The following is an 18,548-nucleotide window of genomic DNA, read 5'->3' as shown; positions in this document are numbered from 1 at the left end:
TCTTGAAGTGAACATAGTAGTTTTATAAACTTCCATTAAGGGCAGGTTTTTGGTATAAATATATATGGTATGAAATTGATAATTTGATATTATTGAAATTAGCGAGTCTAGAGTGAAACTTGATATAACTTAGACTAATTGAAGAGTAGGAAATTAATTTTTCCTACCTTGGTGATATGATACACGTTTCTCTCACTTATCCTTTCGAATTTGTACCAATCATGAGTACATTTTTTGGCTCTTTTTCTAGCACCATTTTTCTTTTTAGTTCAAACATTTTTTGTTTTTTTTTTTTATTTGAGTCTATGTAAATTAACCTTTTTAATATTGCAAAAATAACAAAATAACCTAAACATCCAAAAGATAAATTTTTTTAAAAAAAGGTGAAACAACGTAGTGATAAATTTAAAAAAACGAAAGAATAACCTAAATGTTGGGATTTAATTTAATATTTCTACCAACAAAATATAAATCAGTTTTATGATTAAATTAAAATACGATCATATTTTTCAAAATTGGAAATTAACAAATAATTATAAAAAATTTAGAATTTAATAATAAATATATAGCATAATTATTCAAAATGGTATCTAAATAATTTTTTTGAAATTAATCAAATTAGGAAAATCAAATAAGGGGATTATTTGTTATTTTCATTTCCATGGTTTTATTATATTCTTAATTTGAATAAATACTTTAAACGAAATATTTTTTTAAATATTGTGACCTCTCTATTTCTTTTGTTCGTAAAATTTTGCTTCTCATAGTTTATTTTAATGACAATTTGATTATCATCTTAAATTGAAATATTATTTTTTTTGAAACTATAAAATCTTGCAACGGTATTTCCTTAATCCAAAACAAAATTTACAAAACTACTGTTCCTTTTAATTGTGCAAAAGTATAAAGTCTCATGATTAATGACGATGATCATAACTCGTTTTGTAATATGAATAAGAATAATGTTTCTATGTTGTAAAGGGTGTAATGACCAACTTTAAATAATTAAATTTGAGACATTTATAATACGTATACATTTATTTTTTTAGTGTGTTTGCTATAGAAAAACTTTATATTATATAATTGTGACTTTTTTCCACTTAATTGAGATTCCTCTACTCATTACCCCATTCTATTTGAGACAAATAGAAAGAGAGAAATTGGAGGTGTGTACACACTGTTTTCCTTTTTCTTTAATCAAAAGTAGTATATAGGATTGATAGCTCAACCCATTGTTCTATTTATATACATATATATATATATATATATGTAAGAGACAAATGCATGATGTGGATATTCCAACAATTAACTATTTAAGTTATATCCATATGACATCTTTATGAGTGTTATTTCATTAAAATAACATGGGAGGAGACTTTATATGAAATGCTTTTAATGAGGAGGATTTTTTTGCTATATTCAAAATCTTTAGCATATATGTTTTTAAATCTTTATAATCATTTTTATCTTTTCTTTCATACTTTTCAATGTGATATTCAAATAATCAAAATTAATTTTAAACCATTACAAATATTCTTAATTTTAACTATTTTAATAACATTTTCGTTTCTTGCTTCCTCTTTTTCGTTCTTTGTTTCTTCTTTTGTTAAAACAAGAAACGAAACCAACTTTGATAACTATTCAGGCTTCCTGTTTCTTGAAAAATAGAACAGAAACGTAAATTTATTTGATAATCATTTTTTATTTCTAGTTTTTTGTGTTATTTTTCATAACATTTTTTTTTTGGTTTGTTTAAATGTAGTTTAATTATGTAAAAGAATTAATAATATATATATAATTCATTAAAATAAAAAAATAATTACAAAACATTAACAATACCAAATACATATAAACCTCGTAGCAAAATTAATAATTATAATACAATAATTTTTATTGATCATATTTGGTAAAATTTGATTAAATATTTTTTTTCCATTCAGGTCATTCCTCGTAAATGATGTTGATTTAAATTCAACTAAATTATATTATTATGTAAATGTGGTGGTTGTAATATATTAAAGATAACCTAAATAGTTAATTTTCATAAATGTAATAAAACATCAAAATATTTACAGTTTGTGTAACAAAAAACGAAAAGCTTATGAAATCGGTAAAATATTTTCATAAATTTCAAGTTTACCCTTGATATTTCCAACTATTCGTCACTTTTTTCTTCTTATTTGTAATTTATTTATCTTCTCTTTTGGATTTCTTTAACTCCTTCTCCAGATTTTCTTTTTCTATTTTTATTCATCTCTTTTTCTTTCTTTCTTCATCTTATTTTTCTTTCTTGTAGCTACTCTTCCATTTTTTTTTTCTTGTAGCTTCTCTTCCAGAATATCAAAATTGTTTAAATATCACTTTGATATGATCAACACGGTCATTTAGCATTGTCAACACGATCATTTAGATCTAAAACTCTTTTCGCATTGTTTAAAATGAACTTCACGATCATGTAGATATGATCTAAACAATCTCTTACCATAGCAACACAATCGTTTAGATTTGAAGTTTTTTTTTCTTCTAACGTTTTAAAAAAAAATACACACGTGTAGATATGATCTAAACGATCACTTACCAAAGTCAACACGATCGTTTAGCGTGGTTAACACAACCGTTTAGATTTGAAGCATTTTTTTCATCGTTAAAAAGAACTACACGATCGTGTTGATACTACCTACATGATCGCGTAGATACTACCTACACATATATCATTTCCTACATGATTGCGTATCAGAATCATTTAAAAGAAGAACTATACACGTGCGTGTAACCGATAAATCACATGTTGACTGGGTCACTTTTTGTATTTTTCATTGTGGGCTTCTGAACTTTTTCTATTTTCAAAATTGTTGTATATAGTTAAATATTCTGTCACTTATATTTTTGAAAAAATCCCAAATAATTATCTTAGTAAAAGAATTATATATGTAAAACTATAACTAATTTTGATGAGACTCAAAAATAATAAATTTAAATTTAAAATAACATATAACTATATATATCGCAAAAGTTGAAATTTAAAATTTAAAATTTAGAAAATATTTAATAAACATATTCACAATTTAATTTTGGAACATCAAAATAATATATAAATTTAGATAGTCAACAGTTTAAAATTAAATTAAAAAAAATTAAGAAAGATTAAATATATAAATGTGAAAATTTAATAAATGAATAAAAACATAAAACAAGTTAAAGAAATAAAAAAAAAAACAAAGAAATAGATAAAATCACCAAAGTTGGGAATTGAACCGAAGATGCCAAAATTAAAAGTAAGCATCTCACCCCACCAAAGATCCCAATCAAGATTTAATACATAATAGAAATAGATTCAAATTAAATGAAAGAGAGCTTAATAGTTTCTCTATTTTTCCCTAATTTTTAAAAACGCTCCTTAAACTTTAAAAACGAAAAATGAGAATGATTATCAAACACACTTGTTTCTTTAGAAAAAAAAAAAAAAATCAAAACAGATCCAAGTCGCCTAATTGATCGATTTGCAAAAAAAAAAAAAAAAAACTTACGAGTTGGTTGGTTGGGTTGCACTTATTTTTGTTAACCCACCACATGGCATGTAAATTTATCGTGCCTTTTATTTTTTTCTTCAAAATGAATTATTATTATTTATGTTGTATAATTATTTACATGAGATTTTCTAAAAAAATGTGTTTAGTGGAGTTGACGTAATGTTGTAGAGTTGAAATATAATTAATTATAAGCTATAGTAGTTGAAATATAGTTTATAATAATCTATGTTTGAGATAAAAAATATATTAGTATGTATAGGAAATACATAGTACCTCAAGTTTAAGAGTGGACATAAATGAACCAAATATCACATTTGAATGAGAGAGGTCTTAAGAACACGATGTAGATTAAGGACTTAAAAGAATTGAAAACCGCTATCTATATTAACAAAGTGCACATTTCTTTTCGATGACTCAATCATATGAACTCCAAAAATTAAACATGCATAACTTGAAACTATATATGTTGGGAGAATTATTGGGTGAACTCTAAGGAATTTTCTTAAGATGCATGTGAGTGAAATACAAAGTATGCTAAAAAAACATATGTTAGTTTGTGGGGATAACTTGGAGATGTAGGGGAATGTCGGGCCGTTGGTTATCAAATTCAGATTTCAGATTATGGAATGAGACATTACAAAATAGTAAACACTATAGCAAATAAATATTTGAATCGGATGATTTTAAATATTAGACTTCCAATAATAAATGTGTGTTGAAAATTTGAATACATAATAATTATTTTAAAACAATGAGGAAGAAAGTAGATCAATAATTTAGAATTTATTGAAATTATGTAAACTAAAAAAGGAAATGATGGAACGAACGACCGAAATGTTATATAATTTTATAATAAAAAATAAAAAGCTAATTGATGATTATGAAATACAATTATTTAGGAAAAAGAATTGTGCGTGGGAGAAAATATAAAATGCAAAGAAACACCGAAAAAAATACATTTCCCCCCGCCCCAAGTTCAACCTCTCTGCTTCCATTTTTTCTTCTCCATATAAAACCCATCACTATCCATTCCTTGGTTCTCAATTTGTTCTCCGATTTTGACCGGTAAGCTTCCTTTTCAATCTCCATATTTTTGTTTCTCTCTTTCCCTTTCCTCAAATCCTTATGTTGCCCCAATTTTAGGTTGCGAAATTGTATTCATCGATCCGAATTGAGGCACAACAGAGTTTCGAATCTCCATTTGATTCAGCGAGGTGGCGGTTTTTGCTCTAGCTTGGAGACCTGCGGGTTTGAATTCCTTTTTCATTTTCAATATTTTTTAGCTGATTGATTATTGATTCGTCTGTTGCCGAAAGTGCTCTATTGATGATCGTTCTCAATTTGGTCGCCAGTTTCTTTTGTCCTTGTCCTTGGAAGAGCATTTTTTGTGCTTTTAATGTTTTCTGGATTTCGTTAGGGCTTATCTAGAATATGTTTTCATGGTCTTTGTGGTGAAACGGAAATATAGTTTGTTGGTGTTTCCATGATTATTGTTTGAATGCGAAATACCTCCCTGCTTATACATTAGAAAGTCAACTGAGTCGAGGCACGATGTATCAATTATATGAAAAGAAAAAAAATACAATCATTGAAATCTGCCATACATCGGTCTCTCTTGACTTTGTTTTGTTTTGCCTTTAACGTAATTTAAGGAACGAGATTATGATGAGTTGTATGTATATTCAGGTAGTTGACGTGAGAAGAGGACTCAGCTGAGGTATTAGAAGAATGGCCAGCAATGCAGCAGCCTGCGCAGAGAGGGCAACCAATGATATGCTGATTGGTCCAGACTGGGCCATAAACATTGAGCTATGTGATATTATTAACATGGATCCTGGGTAATTTGTTTTTATATTTTTTCCTTTTCAGGTTAATTTTGTTATATTTAGACCTTGACTTTGTTGCCCTGATATATGTACAAACTAACAAGTTTGGAGTGAAATCATCTCTATCATTTTGTTACAGTTTGGAGGAATTATAAGTTTTGTTGCTCTGTGTACATGATTAAACTTACTACTAGAAGACTTCTCTTCTCAATGCTACCGTCTGCATTAGGAGAGCATCATTTTCATTTGAGTTTTATAACTTCTTAGTTCTACATTTACTATTTTGAAATTTGAATCTCCTATCATTGCTTTTGTCCTTGAGATAAACGTCTAGAAGAGCCAGGTAGTTATTCAACGTGAATAGTCAAAGGGCAAAGACAAAACTATAGTGAGTGGGGTTGTTATCTCACGAGAATAGTCAATGAGAGCAGAAGCTTGCCTAGGCACTCATTGTTTCTTGTGTGTGTGTAAAGCACTCATTCTCAAATGTGTGTATACATATGTATATATTAAAACAAAAAAGTTGATTCTCATTATGGTGGAGGTCTGGCTTTGTCTAGGTTCAATGTCTCACTTTATATCTCCAACCAAAGATTTTTTGTTCTTTTGAACTAGAGTCCCTTTTCTTTTTAGATTGTGTAGTTTGTTATCGTTTTGCCTTTTTAGCTTCTCTTATTCTGTCATTTATTTATTATTTTTATCACCCTCGTGTATTCTCTTATTTTATCTCAATGCAAGTAGTTTTTTTCAAATAAGAAATAAACCATGTCACAACAAGTTGCTTAAAAACTTTTTTGATCTATTTTTAGGAAAAATTTAATCGATGGTTAACATCACATGCTTTGTGATTAAATCTTTTCCTACAGTATCCTTTACCTAAGGCTATGTTAGGATTTTCTACCCGAAACATGATAGAAATAGAGGCAGCACCCTGTGGAAATATATTGATATTCAAAGATAATGTTCACAAATAGGCCAACAGTAATCAAAGAATAGAAGAGAATAAGCAACAAGACAACGGAAACCCAACACCTTTGAGAAGGTTGGCAATTTCTCCCCTAAAAGATTCATAAGCTCTTTACAAAATAGAACCTACCCACACTAATCCCAAAACATTCCTTTTATACTCCCTCCCCCAACATTAGTGGGACCCATTGGTATCTTTTGCCTTCTCTCCCATTGCTGTCTGATGAGCAAATCCGCTCATGCCCCTAAGCTTGTATGTGTAATCGGAGGCCTTACATTACTGGTGGGCTCGAAACTCACATTGTGCTCAAGGTGGAAATGAGGAAATTGGTGATTCATTTGATATGTTAGTTCCCATGTAGCTTCACTTTCTGGCAACTCCTTCCATTTAACTGGCCATTCATTTGCTCCACCACTCTTAAAACACCTTCAGGCCGTAATTGAAGTTCAAAATCCTGGTATGTGCTGCACCTTATGAGCTTGGCCGAGCTTGAGTTTCAATTGAGAGACATGGAAGAAATTGTGTATTGCTGCTTCTGGGAGAAGGTCCAGCTTGTATGCTACTGCTCCAATTTCTTCAAACACTTTATATGGCCCATCAAACTTGGGTGCTAGTTTCTCACTCCGTTTTCTTGCCAAAGATCGTTGATGGTATGGGCACAACTTTAAGTAAACTTCATCACCCACCTGAAATTTGACTTCCTCCTTTTCAAATTGGCCCACTTATTCATTCTATTTTGCGTGATCGTTAAGCTTTCCTTCAAAGCATCAATGGTCAAATCCCTATCCTTCAACATTTTTTACACGCTGTTATTCACTGATTTTCAATCACCATAGGAAATCAAGGGTGGGGGAGGTCTTCCGAACACAATCTGGAAAGGGGTGGTTTTGGCCGATCTGTGGAAGGTCATACTGTACCAAACTTCGGCCTAGAGTATGTATTTGTGCCATCTAGTTGGCTGCTCATTGTAGAAACAACGAAGGTACATCCCCAAACATCTACCGACTCTTTCGGTCTGCCCATCGGTTTGGGGATGAAATGCAGTGTTCTTTTCAAAAGGGTTCCCATGGCTGCAAACAATTCCATCTAGAAGTTGCTTAAAATTTTTTTATCCCGGTTAGTGGTGATGGACTTGAGAATTCCGTGCTTACTCACAATTTTTTCAATGAATATTTATGCAATCGGCTTGGTTGTGAAAGGGGTGCTTCAGCTCCTGGGAGACCGTCAATGAAATCCATGGTCCAATCTTCTAATAATAACTCCGGCTGGGGCAATGGTTGAAGGAGGTCAGCGGGGGATATCAAATTTGTTTTATTACGCTGGAGTATGTTGCATTGAACTACATACCTTTTAATATTGGCCTTCATCTCTTTCCAGTGTAGCTCCCCATTCATCCTTTTATATGTCTTTAGGAAGCTCGAATGTCCCCCTAGTGTAGATCATGTAAAGTGTGGAGTGGCGTAGGAATCAAGGTGGATGTTTTCAAAATCACTAACCTCCTTATGTACAACCAATTATTTTCCCACTGGTAGTTAATCTTACTGTTCACGTCTTCTGTGAGAATTTGTATTATCTGTAGCAGCTCGTTATCCTTCTCAACACCACCTCCAGATCAATGATTCCCGAGGTTGTCTTAACTGAAAGTCCTTCAGGATGTTCCCTTCTTGATAAAACATCGACGACCTTATTTGAAGCCCAAATTGGTATAAGATCTCAAAATCAAACCCTTTAAGAAGCACAAACACGGATATGAGACATGAACAAGACACGACACGCACACAGTGACACACCATGTTTAAAAAATCTAGGACACGACACGGCAAAGACATGTTTATTTAAAAAGTTATTTTTCAAAAGTATATACCATCTTTATAGTAAAAAAAATCATAGTAAATGCATTGATGCATTTATATGCTTAAAAGACCTAGCTTGATGTATTCTACACTCAAAAGTTATTATTATTGTCATATATGTGTCTTTTTAGTCTATTTAATGAGTGTTCTATGTATGTCCAATGCATTTACTGTACTAACAAATGTTATATAGGTGTCCACCTAGTGTTGGAGTGTCCATGTGTTCGACACGTGTCGGACACGGACACGCTAGCCAAAGTAAAGTGTACATGCTTCTTAGCAAACCCTAATAGCTTCATATGTCATATCTGAAACTGTGGCTATACCTCCCTTCGTTCTATCAGAAACTTCAAGGCCTTCTGATTCAATATAATCGTGAATCTCCTTCCCAATAAGTAGTGTCTCCACCTCTGAATTGCAAACACAACTGCCATTAATTCCTTCTCATATATTGATTTAGCTTGGGCTCGGGGTGAAGCTTGTAGCTAAAATAAGCGATGGGTCGTGCATTTTGGGATAACACCGCTCCTAACCCACTACAAGAAGCATCTGTCTCAATAATAAACGGAAATAAAAAATTAGGAAGGGCCAAGACCGAAACCGATACCATGGCTTGCTTCAATTGTTCAAATGTCGTTGTGGCCTCCTCATCCCATTTGAACGCATTTTTTTGTAGCAGTTTAATGAGGAGTGCAGCAACATTCCCATACCCTTTTACGAAACGTCGATAGTACCCTATCAGGCCAAAAAATCCCTTCAACATCACACATCCTTCGATAGTGGCCAATTTACCATGGCTTGAACTTTTTCTCCATCCGCTTCAACACCTCGACTTGATATCTAGTGGCCCAAGTACTCTATTCTAGAGTGCCCAATGATGCATTTCTTTTTGTTGGAGTGCAATTGGTGATCTTTTAGTATGGCAAAGATCAATCCCAAATGCCTTTCATGTTCCGTAATATCTGGATTGTAAACCCAAATATCATAAAAAAACACTTAACACATTAAGAATGGTTGAAACACCTGGTTCATTAAGGATTGGAACGTGGCTGGGGTGTTGGTAAGCCCAAGCGGCATGATAAAAAATTCTATCATGTCCCTCGTGCGTGTCTTCTTCCCTCGTCTTTATCTGATGGTACATGGACCTTAAGTCCAGTTTGCTTTGTTCTCTTTTACGTCTTCAGCTATACTCTCCATCACTTTCTTCATTTCCAACATCATTTCCTTCAGGCTCATCACTGCCTTCTCAGTCGCTTCCATTCTTTCTTTCAGTTGTTTTTGTGCCATTGATCTCGTTCTGGTCCCTAGATTTTATGGCTCTGATACCAATTTGTTAGGATTTTCCACCTGAAACTTAGTAAAAAAACCAAATATGGATAGAAACAGAGGCAACACTTTGTGGAAATACATTGATATCAAAAGATAACGTTCACAAACAGGCCAAAAGTAATCAAAGAACATAAGAAAATAAACAAGACAATGGAAACCCAACACCTTCGAGAAGGCTGACAATTTCTCCCCTGAATGCTTCAGCAGCTCTTTACAAAATAAAACCTACCAACACTAATCCCAAAAATTTTCTTTTATATTCCCTTCCCCATCATTAGTGGGACCCATAGGTATCTTTTCCCTTCTCTTCCATTGCTGTCTGATGAGCAATTCTCTTCGTGCCCCTGCACTTGTATGTATGAATAATTGGAGGCCTGACAAGGCTACTATCTTGTCTACACTGGAGATTATTCCAATTTTTGTTATACTGATGTTTTTTAATGTTCTATTGTTAATGGTTTGAGCCTCAGTCACTTCTATATTTTCTTCTCAATGTCACTTTCATATTAAAATAAACATACCTTTGCTTTTAATTGCATTGGTTTTGAAATTTGGTCCTTGTTTCAAATTGGCAATGACAGGCAAGCAAAGGAGGCATTGAAGATACTCAAGAAGCGGTTAACAAACAAAAACCCCAAGATTCAGATTTTGGCTCTTGTTGTAAATTTCTCTTTCCTTTATATTGAGTGTTATACACTTCATGGCTTAACTTGACTGGAGTCACCGGACCATGGCATTGATCAATTCATTAAATCTGAAGTTTGATTATTTATTTATATTTATATTTATATATATTTTAAAAGTATTAAATCTGAAGTTATTGTTTATTATTCTTGCATTTTTAATAAAGTTTTCTTCGTGAATGTGTGAGTACTTAAATTTTCTTGACAACTATTCTATATTTTGGTCAGCCCATTCATAATTTGGTACTGGTGAGTCATTTGAGGCTTTCTTACCATAGTCAATATGAAAAGCTTACTATGCCTTCTTTCAAATATTAATCATCTAGGTTTTGGAGACTCTTAGCAAAAATTGTGGTGAGAACGTGTTTCAGCAGATTATTGAGCGTGACATCCTGCATGACATGGTTAAAATAGTGAAGAAGAAGGTGACTTCTTGTATAAACCGTAATATATGACTATTAAATGAAGGACTTTCCCGTAGTTCTATTTTGTTAGTTCATTCCTTGCTCTGCTTTTTCTCCTTTGCAACCTCAGAGAAGCATGGTGATGCTTTCTTTCAATATGTTTTTTTTTAAATTTTGCAGCCAGACTTGAGTGTGAGGGAGAAAATATTAGTTCTGATAGATACATGGCAAGAAGCATTTGGAGGACCAAGGGGAAGGTATCCCCAGTGCTATGCTGCTTATAATGAATTAAAGGTGATTAATTTCTTTCCTTTTTTATTATTTCTGAAGCCTGAAACTATGTTTACTTGTTTAGTGACCACCTCTTGCTTTAAAAGTTCTTTACTTCTTTGGGAGCTCATATAAAACAGGAGATGTTCTGATTTGTTTTTCTTTTTTTTTTTCCCTTCTCCTTCGTCCTTGCCTATTTGAAATTGAACTTAGATATTGCCTGAATCAAATCTCATTGTTTTCATTGCTTATATTTTGACTTGTTTCAAATTTCAATTAATTTGTTTTTAGGGAAACTACGCATTGAAACTCTTGAATTGTACTGTTTTGAGAAAAGAAAAAAGAAACTTTTGAGTTGTATTTTCTTCCAAATGGTACTAAATACTAATTTGTTGCATGTGTAAAGTATTATAGTGCTGCAGGGCTTCTATATTCAAATTCCTTCATTTTGATATTATCATGATATAGGTAAACAGTTTTTGTGTATCACCCACAAACATGATCAATTGAGCTTTACGGTGCTTCTTCTGTCTATAATATTTATCTTAAATTCTCAATTTCTTATGCTAAGTAGCTCAAGAGGGCTCAAGCATCATATATCACCAAAGACCCAAAAGAGTAGCCATCAACAAACGAGAAATTTATGATCAAAGAGAAGAAACCTTCAATAGCATCTGTTCTGTGGAAAGAAGAAGTCCTTCCAAAGAGTATATGTACCACTTGGGGAGCCAAAAAGAGCTAAAGAGCCGCTCATCTTATGTTTTTGATGCTTCAAGTGGATTGGTTGAGTCCTCTATCAACAAGGGTTAGTTTGGTTCTTAGAGAATAACTGGAGAGGGATTGTCTTTGAGAATTGAGGATTTTTAGTTAGCTATTTTTTTCACAGCTTAAAAACATCAGGCATTCCAGTTGTGAATTCTCATCAGGAACCATGAAACTCCCATCGTTTAAAAAGGAGACTAGGGACTTATCATTATTGATGGAAGAGTAAAGGTTTAGTAGCTCTATAATTCATGGGTTTTTCTTTCTTTGCCCTTTTTCTTTTGTTAGGAGTGGACGAAGCCAATGAAGTTCATTCAAACACTTGATGTGGGTTTCTGTGTGATCTAATAGAGGAGAGAGGGTTTAGGAGTGCACTCAATAAAGCCACCACAAGCAATTGCTAATACTAATAGCAACGGAGGAGTCCGAGTTCCATGGAGGGAGTGGCACATCTATGACCAGCAATGCTCTTGTGCACTTCTTAAGATCTTTTCTTTCAAATTAGGGTAAAACTTTTTTCCTGTAAATAGGATTCTTGCTAGGTCCAAACATTTGCATTTGAAAGGGCTTTATCAACTTGAAAGGGGGTAATGGAACAATAGGGTCTAACCAGATCTTGGAGGTGGAGTCGTGAGGAGGATTTTATGCCAATCATGAAAACTCTTTTTTTTTTTGTTGATAAAAATGGGTAGCTCCTCGAAAACATAAAAAAAAAGAGAGGTTAGGGGCTTCAAGTTCTGTGACAGTTGAAAGTTTTTTCTTAGTTGGGGGAAATGAGGCAAGTGTACGGCAGAAGCTACTTCTTTACATTAAGGATCAGCATCATGGCCTGAAAGATTCTTACGTACAGGGATCATAATGATTGTTTTCTAACGAGAATATTCCTATTTAATAAGCTCAGTGGTTGTCTCTTCCCTGTTGGAAGCGGGAAGGTTTTCTATCTTCAAACAGAATTTGAACCACATAATCAATCACTTCGGAGTTCTCTGAAGAAATTTTGGTTGAAAAGGAAAGCAGGAAAAGCTTGCCAGGAGAGTGAAGCCCATGGAAATGATTGGGAGTGAAGATAACCTTTTTCTATTTGAATGATTTTTACTCTGCTCCAGCTCTGACATCTTGATGGTTCAAGTCTTTGCTTGCTACTTTGTAGCTCCAGTCCCCAACAAGTTAAGAATAAAAGAAAACTTGAGCCGGGGCGGGGGATGGAGAGGAGATTTGGAGAAGAGAGCATTTCAAATAATTCAACTAGAATTTGTGGTTTATGTCATCCAAATTTCAATATATCTAGAGCTATTTTGATAACATTTTTGTGCAGATAATCAAAATTTGACATCATTTTGGACTAAATTTGGAACTAAAAGAAAGTAGTATTGAAACCCCTGAATTTGTATTGTGTATACACTTTTGATGCAGGGTGTATAGGTATTTGTTTTAGATGATCCCTACTCCTTAATTATTACTGATAGAGGTGATTCTTTTGTTATTTATTTATTTTGTTTCATTTGTGAGAATTCCTGTATTTCCTTTCATATATGTTTGCTCTCAAAGAAAACCCATTTCTTATCTCTCCACATCCTCCCACATGGACGAGTAAGTGGTAAAAGATTATCCCTCAGTTCCCTTCAATTTTTCCTTATATTTTAAAATTGGTTTCTTTCCTTTGTGTATCGTGTATTGATGAAATGAAATCTCAATTTGGTTTCTTTTTTCTTTTTGCCTTCGAGTCCTTTCGTTCTTAGTAGTTTTCTGGCCTTTCATAGAATGCTGGAGTTGAATTTCCACCGCGAGAAGAACATAGTGTTCCATTTTTTACTCCACCTCAGACCCAGCCCATCGTTAATCAACCTGCCTCAACTTATGAGGATGCTGCTATTCACGCCTCTCTTGAATCTGATGCTTCAGGCCTGAGGTAACTTTTTCTTATTTCCTTCTGTGTTTGTTTGTGACATTCAATTGCCACTCCACAGCATATCTATTTTTGGGATAGTATTGCATTATTTGAGTTTTGTTAAAAATGTTATTCTGTTGTCAGCCTTCCATAGTTCTGTGTACATTTATCTTAGAAACTAGTTATTGTTAATGTTACTAAACTTGTATGGTACACAAGTTTGGTTTTACAAAGTTGATCGACATGCTGGCCAAACAATTCTAATCATGCCTTTGATCGATTATTTGTTTGTTTTTCATTTTTTCTTAAAGAAAAAAGAAAAAAAATGTAAGAATACCCAGGTGTACAAAAACCAATCCCACAAGGAAAAGGGGAATCCATCGTACAAAATCATGTCAATACGATCATTAGAAAACGTCCTTTGAAATTGACGCCCAATAAGAAACATGGAAACAAACAAGAGATCAGATTTCTTTGGCTTCGTTCTCAACCCCCCTAAACCTCTAGGGTATAAACACTTGCAAGCTAGAGAAAACAGCCTCTCTCCCCAAATGGCAATTGAGGGGGATCTCCTCGATGATATCTCTAACATAGTAATATCTGTTTGACGCCAGCAAAATGTCTAGAAACAAGAGTCCCAAACAAAGCACGAAATCACAATGCCAAAGAATATGATCCAAGTGTTCCTCGTCTTCTTGCACAAGAAGCAACAGAAAGGTCCTACCATCGAAGGCAACTTCCTGAAAAGCCTATCTAATGTACTGATGTGGCTCTGGGAGAACGTGCCAAGTGAGGAATCTTTTCTTTCTAGGAATCTTAATCCTCAACATCGACAGAAAAGACAGATTCAGAACCATCCAATTCATATTAATTGAACTGAATCAGAACCATTCAATTCAAATTAATTCTGTAGAAAGAAGAAAAATGGAAGAGAAAACAATGAAGAAAGTGGAGGATCAATTCTGGTGTGCCTAGATTGTGAATCACCTCTAGTTGGAGTCTAGACAGTGAGGTACATGCCAAGTCAGAACTAAGATTTATAGAAGGGTGGCACCCTATGTCATGATTGAAGTTTGAAGACTAAGAAAACGTGAAAGGGAACAAAAGAAAGAAAAAGATTACAAAAGACGAAGAGAAATGAAGAAAGTCAGTGAAATATCAGAATAGGAATTTGGTCAAAGTGAATATAAGTTGGTTAATTACTTAAGACAAATGGGTCGATGAGTGGGACATGTGGCTTTTTAACCTTATTACAATTTTCCGGCCAAAGAATATAGTTTCTCTGGGAAAGTGAGAACACTGCTCTAAGAAGGAAACCTGGAAAAAAAATTCTATTACCACTCACATATTTTTAATAGTTATTTAGGCCATATTTGGTAACCATTTTGTTTTCTATTTTTGGTTTTTGAAAATTATGCCTCTTTCCTTCCCCGTTTCAAAAACCAAACTGGCTCTATGTGTCTTTTGAGGATTAAGCCTGTTTCTTTGGTCTTTGTGAAAATTGTTACTTGGATTATTTACACCCCTATTATAACAGCTCGCCAGAGCCTGTTTGGTTTTTGATTTTTGATGAGCAGTGGATTACTTCCAAGTATCAATTAGAAATCTCACTCTATTGTATGGTTGGTTGTATGACTGTTTAATATTGTTTAGTGTGATTTCGGTTTTGGTTTGATATTAGGTCTGTTTCGGTTTGTTGCCGTTGTTGGTGGTTGTCTTGCGTGGTCTCTTGTACTTGGTTCTCTATTATTGATTATATCAATGAAATATTCTGTTTCCTTTTAAAAAAATATAACAGCTTGCCAGAGATACGAAATGCACATGGACTTGCAGATGTTCTATTGGAGATGCTTGGTGCATTAGACCCTAAGAAACCAGAGGTAGGCTTTCTCTATAGCTTCTATTGACTGATTTATGTAGTACAGGACGAATTTTCCTTCAATATGTAGTACTGCAGTAAAAAAAATAAATTATTCTACTAAAATTTTCTACTTTACTCTTGTTGTGTTGAACTGTTTGAAGTAAAACAGGCAAAGAACCTGCTGTAAAAAGTAGTTAAATAGCAATCAGTTAATAGATAGAAAATAAAACGAGGATAGTAATTCTATAGGCTTCAATAAAAATTTTCATGTGTTTCGTTAAAACTTGAGAAAAGTAGAATAACAAAAACTTCGGTTCCATTTTATGGGTTCTAATGACTGAATACAATGATAGGGCGTGAAGCAAGAAGTGATTGTTGACCTGGTTGACCAGTGCCGATCCTATCAAAAGCGCGTCATGCTGCTTATAAATAGTACAGGGTAAGGATTTTTTTGAACTCAGCCTTTTTTTTTTGTTTATTTCATTTCAGTTTTACAAGAAACTGAGATACATGATTAAACCAAAAAGAAAAAGCTTAAAAGACGGGGATATGGTAGAGGCAAACCTTGCCCAATCGCCCCACTCACTTCCTATCTCTTCCAATCGAAGAAAAACAAATTCAGATTTTGCTTTACATAATTCACCCTCTGTATGCTGATTATTGTTTTCACTTCACCAGAGATGAGGAACTTTTATGTCAGGGATTGGCTTTGAATGATATTCTGCAGCGAGTTCTTAAACAGCATGATGATATAGCGAACGGAACTGCTACTAGGGAAGCAACAGGAGCGGCACCATCCACTCTTCCAACTATAAATGTTAGTCATGAAGACGACGAGTCGGAAGATGATTTTGCTCAGTTAGCACGGAGGTACTTACAAAACTCTACAATTCGATTTCCATACAAGTCCCTGTGAGTTCTTATGATAGTAGCTAAATGATCATGTATGTCACTGTAAGGTAGACCACACAGTTCTAAATGCCTAACTTTATTCCCATTTTAGATTTTCATGTTAAGTTCAATGAATACTTATTATAATTTGTTGCAGATCATCTAGAGATAACTCCCAAGGACTGAGTAAAAAACCAGCCAATACTGAAGCGACACGTGTTGGCCCTCTTCTACCTCCTCCACCCGCATCAAAGAAGCCTGTTGTTGCAGGTAGCAGCATGGTAGATTACCTCAGTGGTGATGCCTACAAATCAGAAGAAGCTTTGGAAACCTCACGTCCACCTTTTACAGTTTCAACTTCAACTCCGCCATCTTCCTCACCCCTTTCCACTGGAAAACCTGTGTATGATGAACCAACTCCCACGAGCAGGTCTGCTGATCCGCTGCCTCCAGCACCATGGGACTCACAGTCCCAAAGCTCCTCTTTTCTTCCACCCCCGCCATCGAAATATGATCGGAGACAGCAATTTTTTGACCAACAAGATGGTCGTGGGTCAGGTTCATCGTATGATAGCTTAGTTGGACATACCCAGAATCTCTCTCTCAGTCCACCAACACCAACCAAACAGGAAAAACAAGAAGATGTGCTATTTAAAGATCTGGTTGACTTTGCCAAAGCTCGATCCTCTGGTTCATCAAAGCCTAACCGATCTTTGTGAACATTCAAGTAAATATGAAATCATATGGTGTTGGTACAGATTATAAAGTTGTTTTAGCCCATCAGATTGGAGAATTTATCAATTACCAAATTATGTTCTGGAATAGGAAGCCGGTTTTTGGGTTGTGTATGTATGCCGTTTCTTGGTTGTTAATGAATCCACAAGTTTGTTGCATATGTTTGGCTATTATATATATATATATATATTATCCGTATTGAAATTAGATAACTACACACCATAGTTGTAAGTTGGTCAATTTTTAAAAATACGTTTAATATATTTTATATTTGATAGTTTCTTACTCTTTTGACATATTCTTCTGCAGGTATGGATGCCTGCCTATTGGTTGCCTTTTATACTTCGATTGTGTGTGTATATTTATATATAGAGGGTAATTATAATTGGTAGCATTTTTTTTTAATTATTATCAAGTATATAACATTTTTAAAAAATTGTAAATATAGTGAAATTTATTAGTAATGAATTTCTATTGTTGAAATACTATGAATGATGGATCGGTATTTGCAATATGTTCTATTAGTGATATGCTCGTATATTTCTATTTTGATTAGATTTTGACAGATTCTACAATATTTACAACTTTTAAAATATTATTATATACTTAATTATTTTAAATCTAATTATATATTATTGGTATTTTAATTTTAATTTCTTAATATGTAATTTAGTTTCTAGAATAAATTAGTCTATAAACTAACTTTAATTAGTCTTTTAAGTTGCATAAAATACTTGAGGCATCCCTACGGTAAAGAAATGGTGGAGGTTGGTTGGAGATGTAATTGGAGAATTGTTGTAGTAATGATGCAAGTTACGTGGGATGTGAATTTGTTGGCAATGATGAGAAAGGAAGCTATGATTTTTTGAAGTTATCTAAAGCACTTTTTATTTATTTCAGTAAATTAGTTTGTGTGTCAGTTAGTATGCCTATTATTATTTAGGGTAAATTGCAATTTGATATTGGTGTCAAATTAATCTCAACGTTCCAATGGAACGATTAAGTTCTTCGGCTTTAGGAAATGCTTAGATTTAGTCCTTCAATCGACAAAATTAGTTAAACGTTGCTGATGTAAATTAATTATTTTGTTTAAAATGAGAGAAATATAAAATTTTATGTTTTGATGGGAAATGAAAAGGAAAAGAAAGTTAAATTTACTGATATATGATTTTATGTATGAATATGTTAATTAAATATTAGAATAACGAGGTCCATTGTCCAATTTACTTTTAAATTCTTAGAAACCTACGAATTTCGAGGAATTCTAAATCATAATAAATTTGAATGAAATTCAATAGTTACTTACTCTCTCGAGTAGTTAACTCCCAGTAGTTAATTGTTTCTCTCACACAAAATTAGACGTTGATTATAGTTTTGCCTAAGCAAACTAAACATTATAAACTTACAAAATTTTCAAATAACTATTCTAACGTTTTATTTCAATCATAGCATAGAAAACTAGCATGGTCAATAAGTAAAGAAAAGGAAGAACAAAATTGAAAGTGTTATGATGTAAAGTTGATTATGGAGTTTATAATATAAATGTGTA

At 33.3% G+C, this 18,548-nt stretch overlaps 1 protein-coding gene across 1 annotated transcript; it reads left to right on the top strand.

The window, feature by feature from the left end:
* Positions 1–4,455: 4,455 nt before the first annotated feature.
* LOC101206037 (TOM1-like protein 3) lies at positions 4,456–17,272 on the top strand. The gene is made up of 11 exons (XM_004139752.3): positions 4,456–4,595; positions 4,674–4,778; positions 5,217–5,368; positions 10,087–10,165; positions 10,515–10,613; positions 10,773–10,886; positions 13,385–13,533; positions 15,311–15,392; positions 15,727–15,812; positions 16,052–16,243; positions 16,422–17,272. Exons 3-11 carry the CDS (start codon positions 5,259–5,261, stop codon positions 16,981–16,983), a joined length of 1,473 nt encoding a protein of 490 aa, XP_004139800.1. The 5' UTR covers positions 4,456–4,595; positions 4,674–4,778; positions 5,217–5,258; the 3' UTR covers positions 16,984–17,272.
* The last annotated feature ends 1,276 nt before the right edge of the window (positions 17,273–18,548 follow it).

This window comes from Cucumis sativus, chromosome 7 (genome assembly GCF_000004075.3).
Source record: "Cucumis sativus cultivar 9930 chromosome 7, Cucumber_9930_V3, whole genome shotgun sequence".
Taxonomy (NCBI): domain Eukaryota; kingdom Viridiplantae; phylum Streptophyta; class Magnoliopsida; order Cucurbitales; family Cucurbitaceae; genus Cucumis; species Cucumis sativus.
This window is presented reverse-complemented; position numbering and strand designations above follow the sequence as displayed.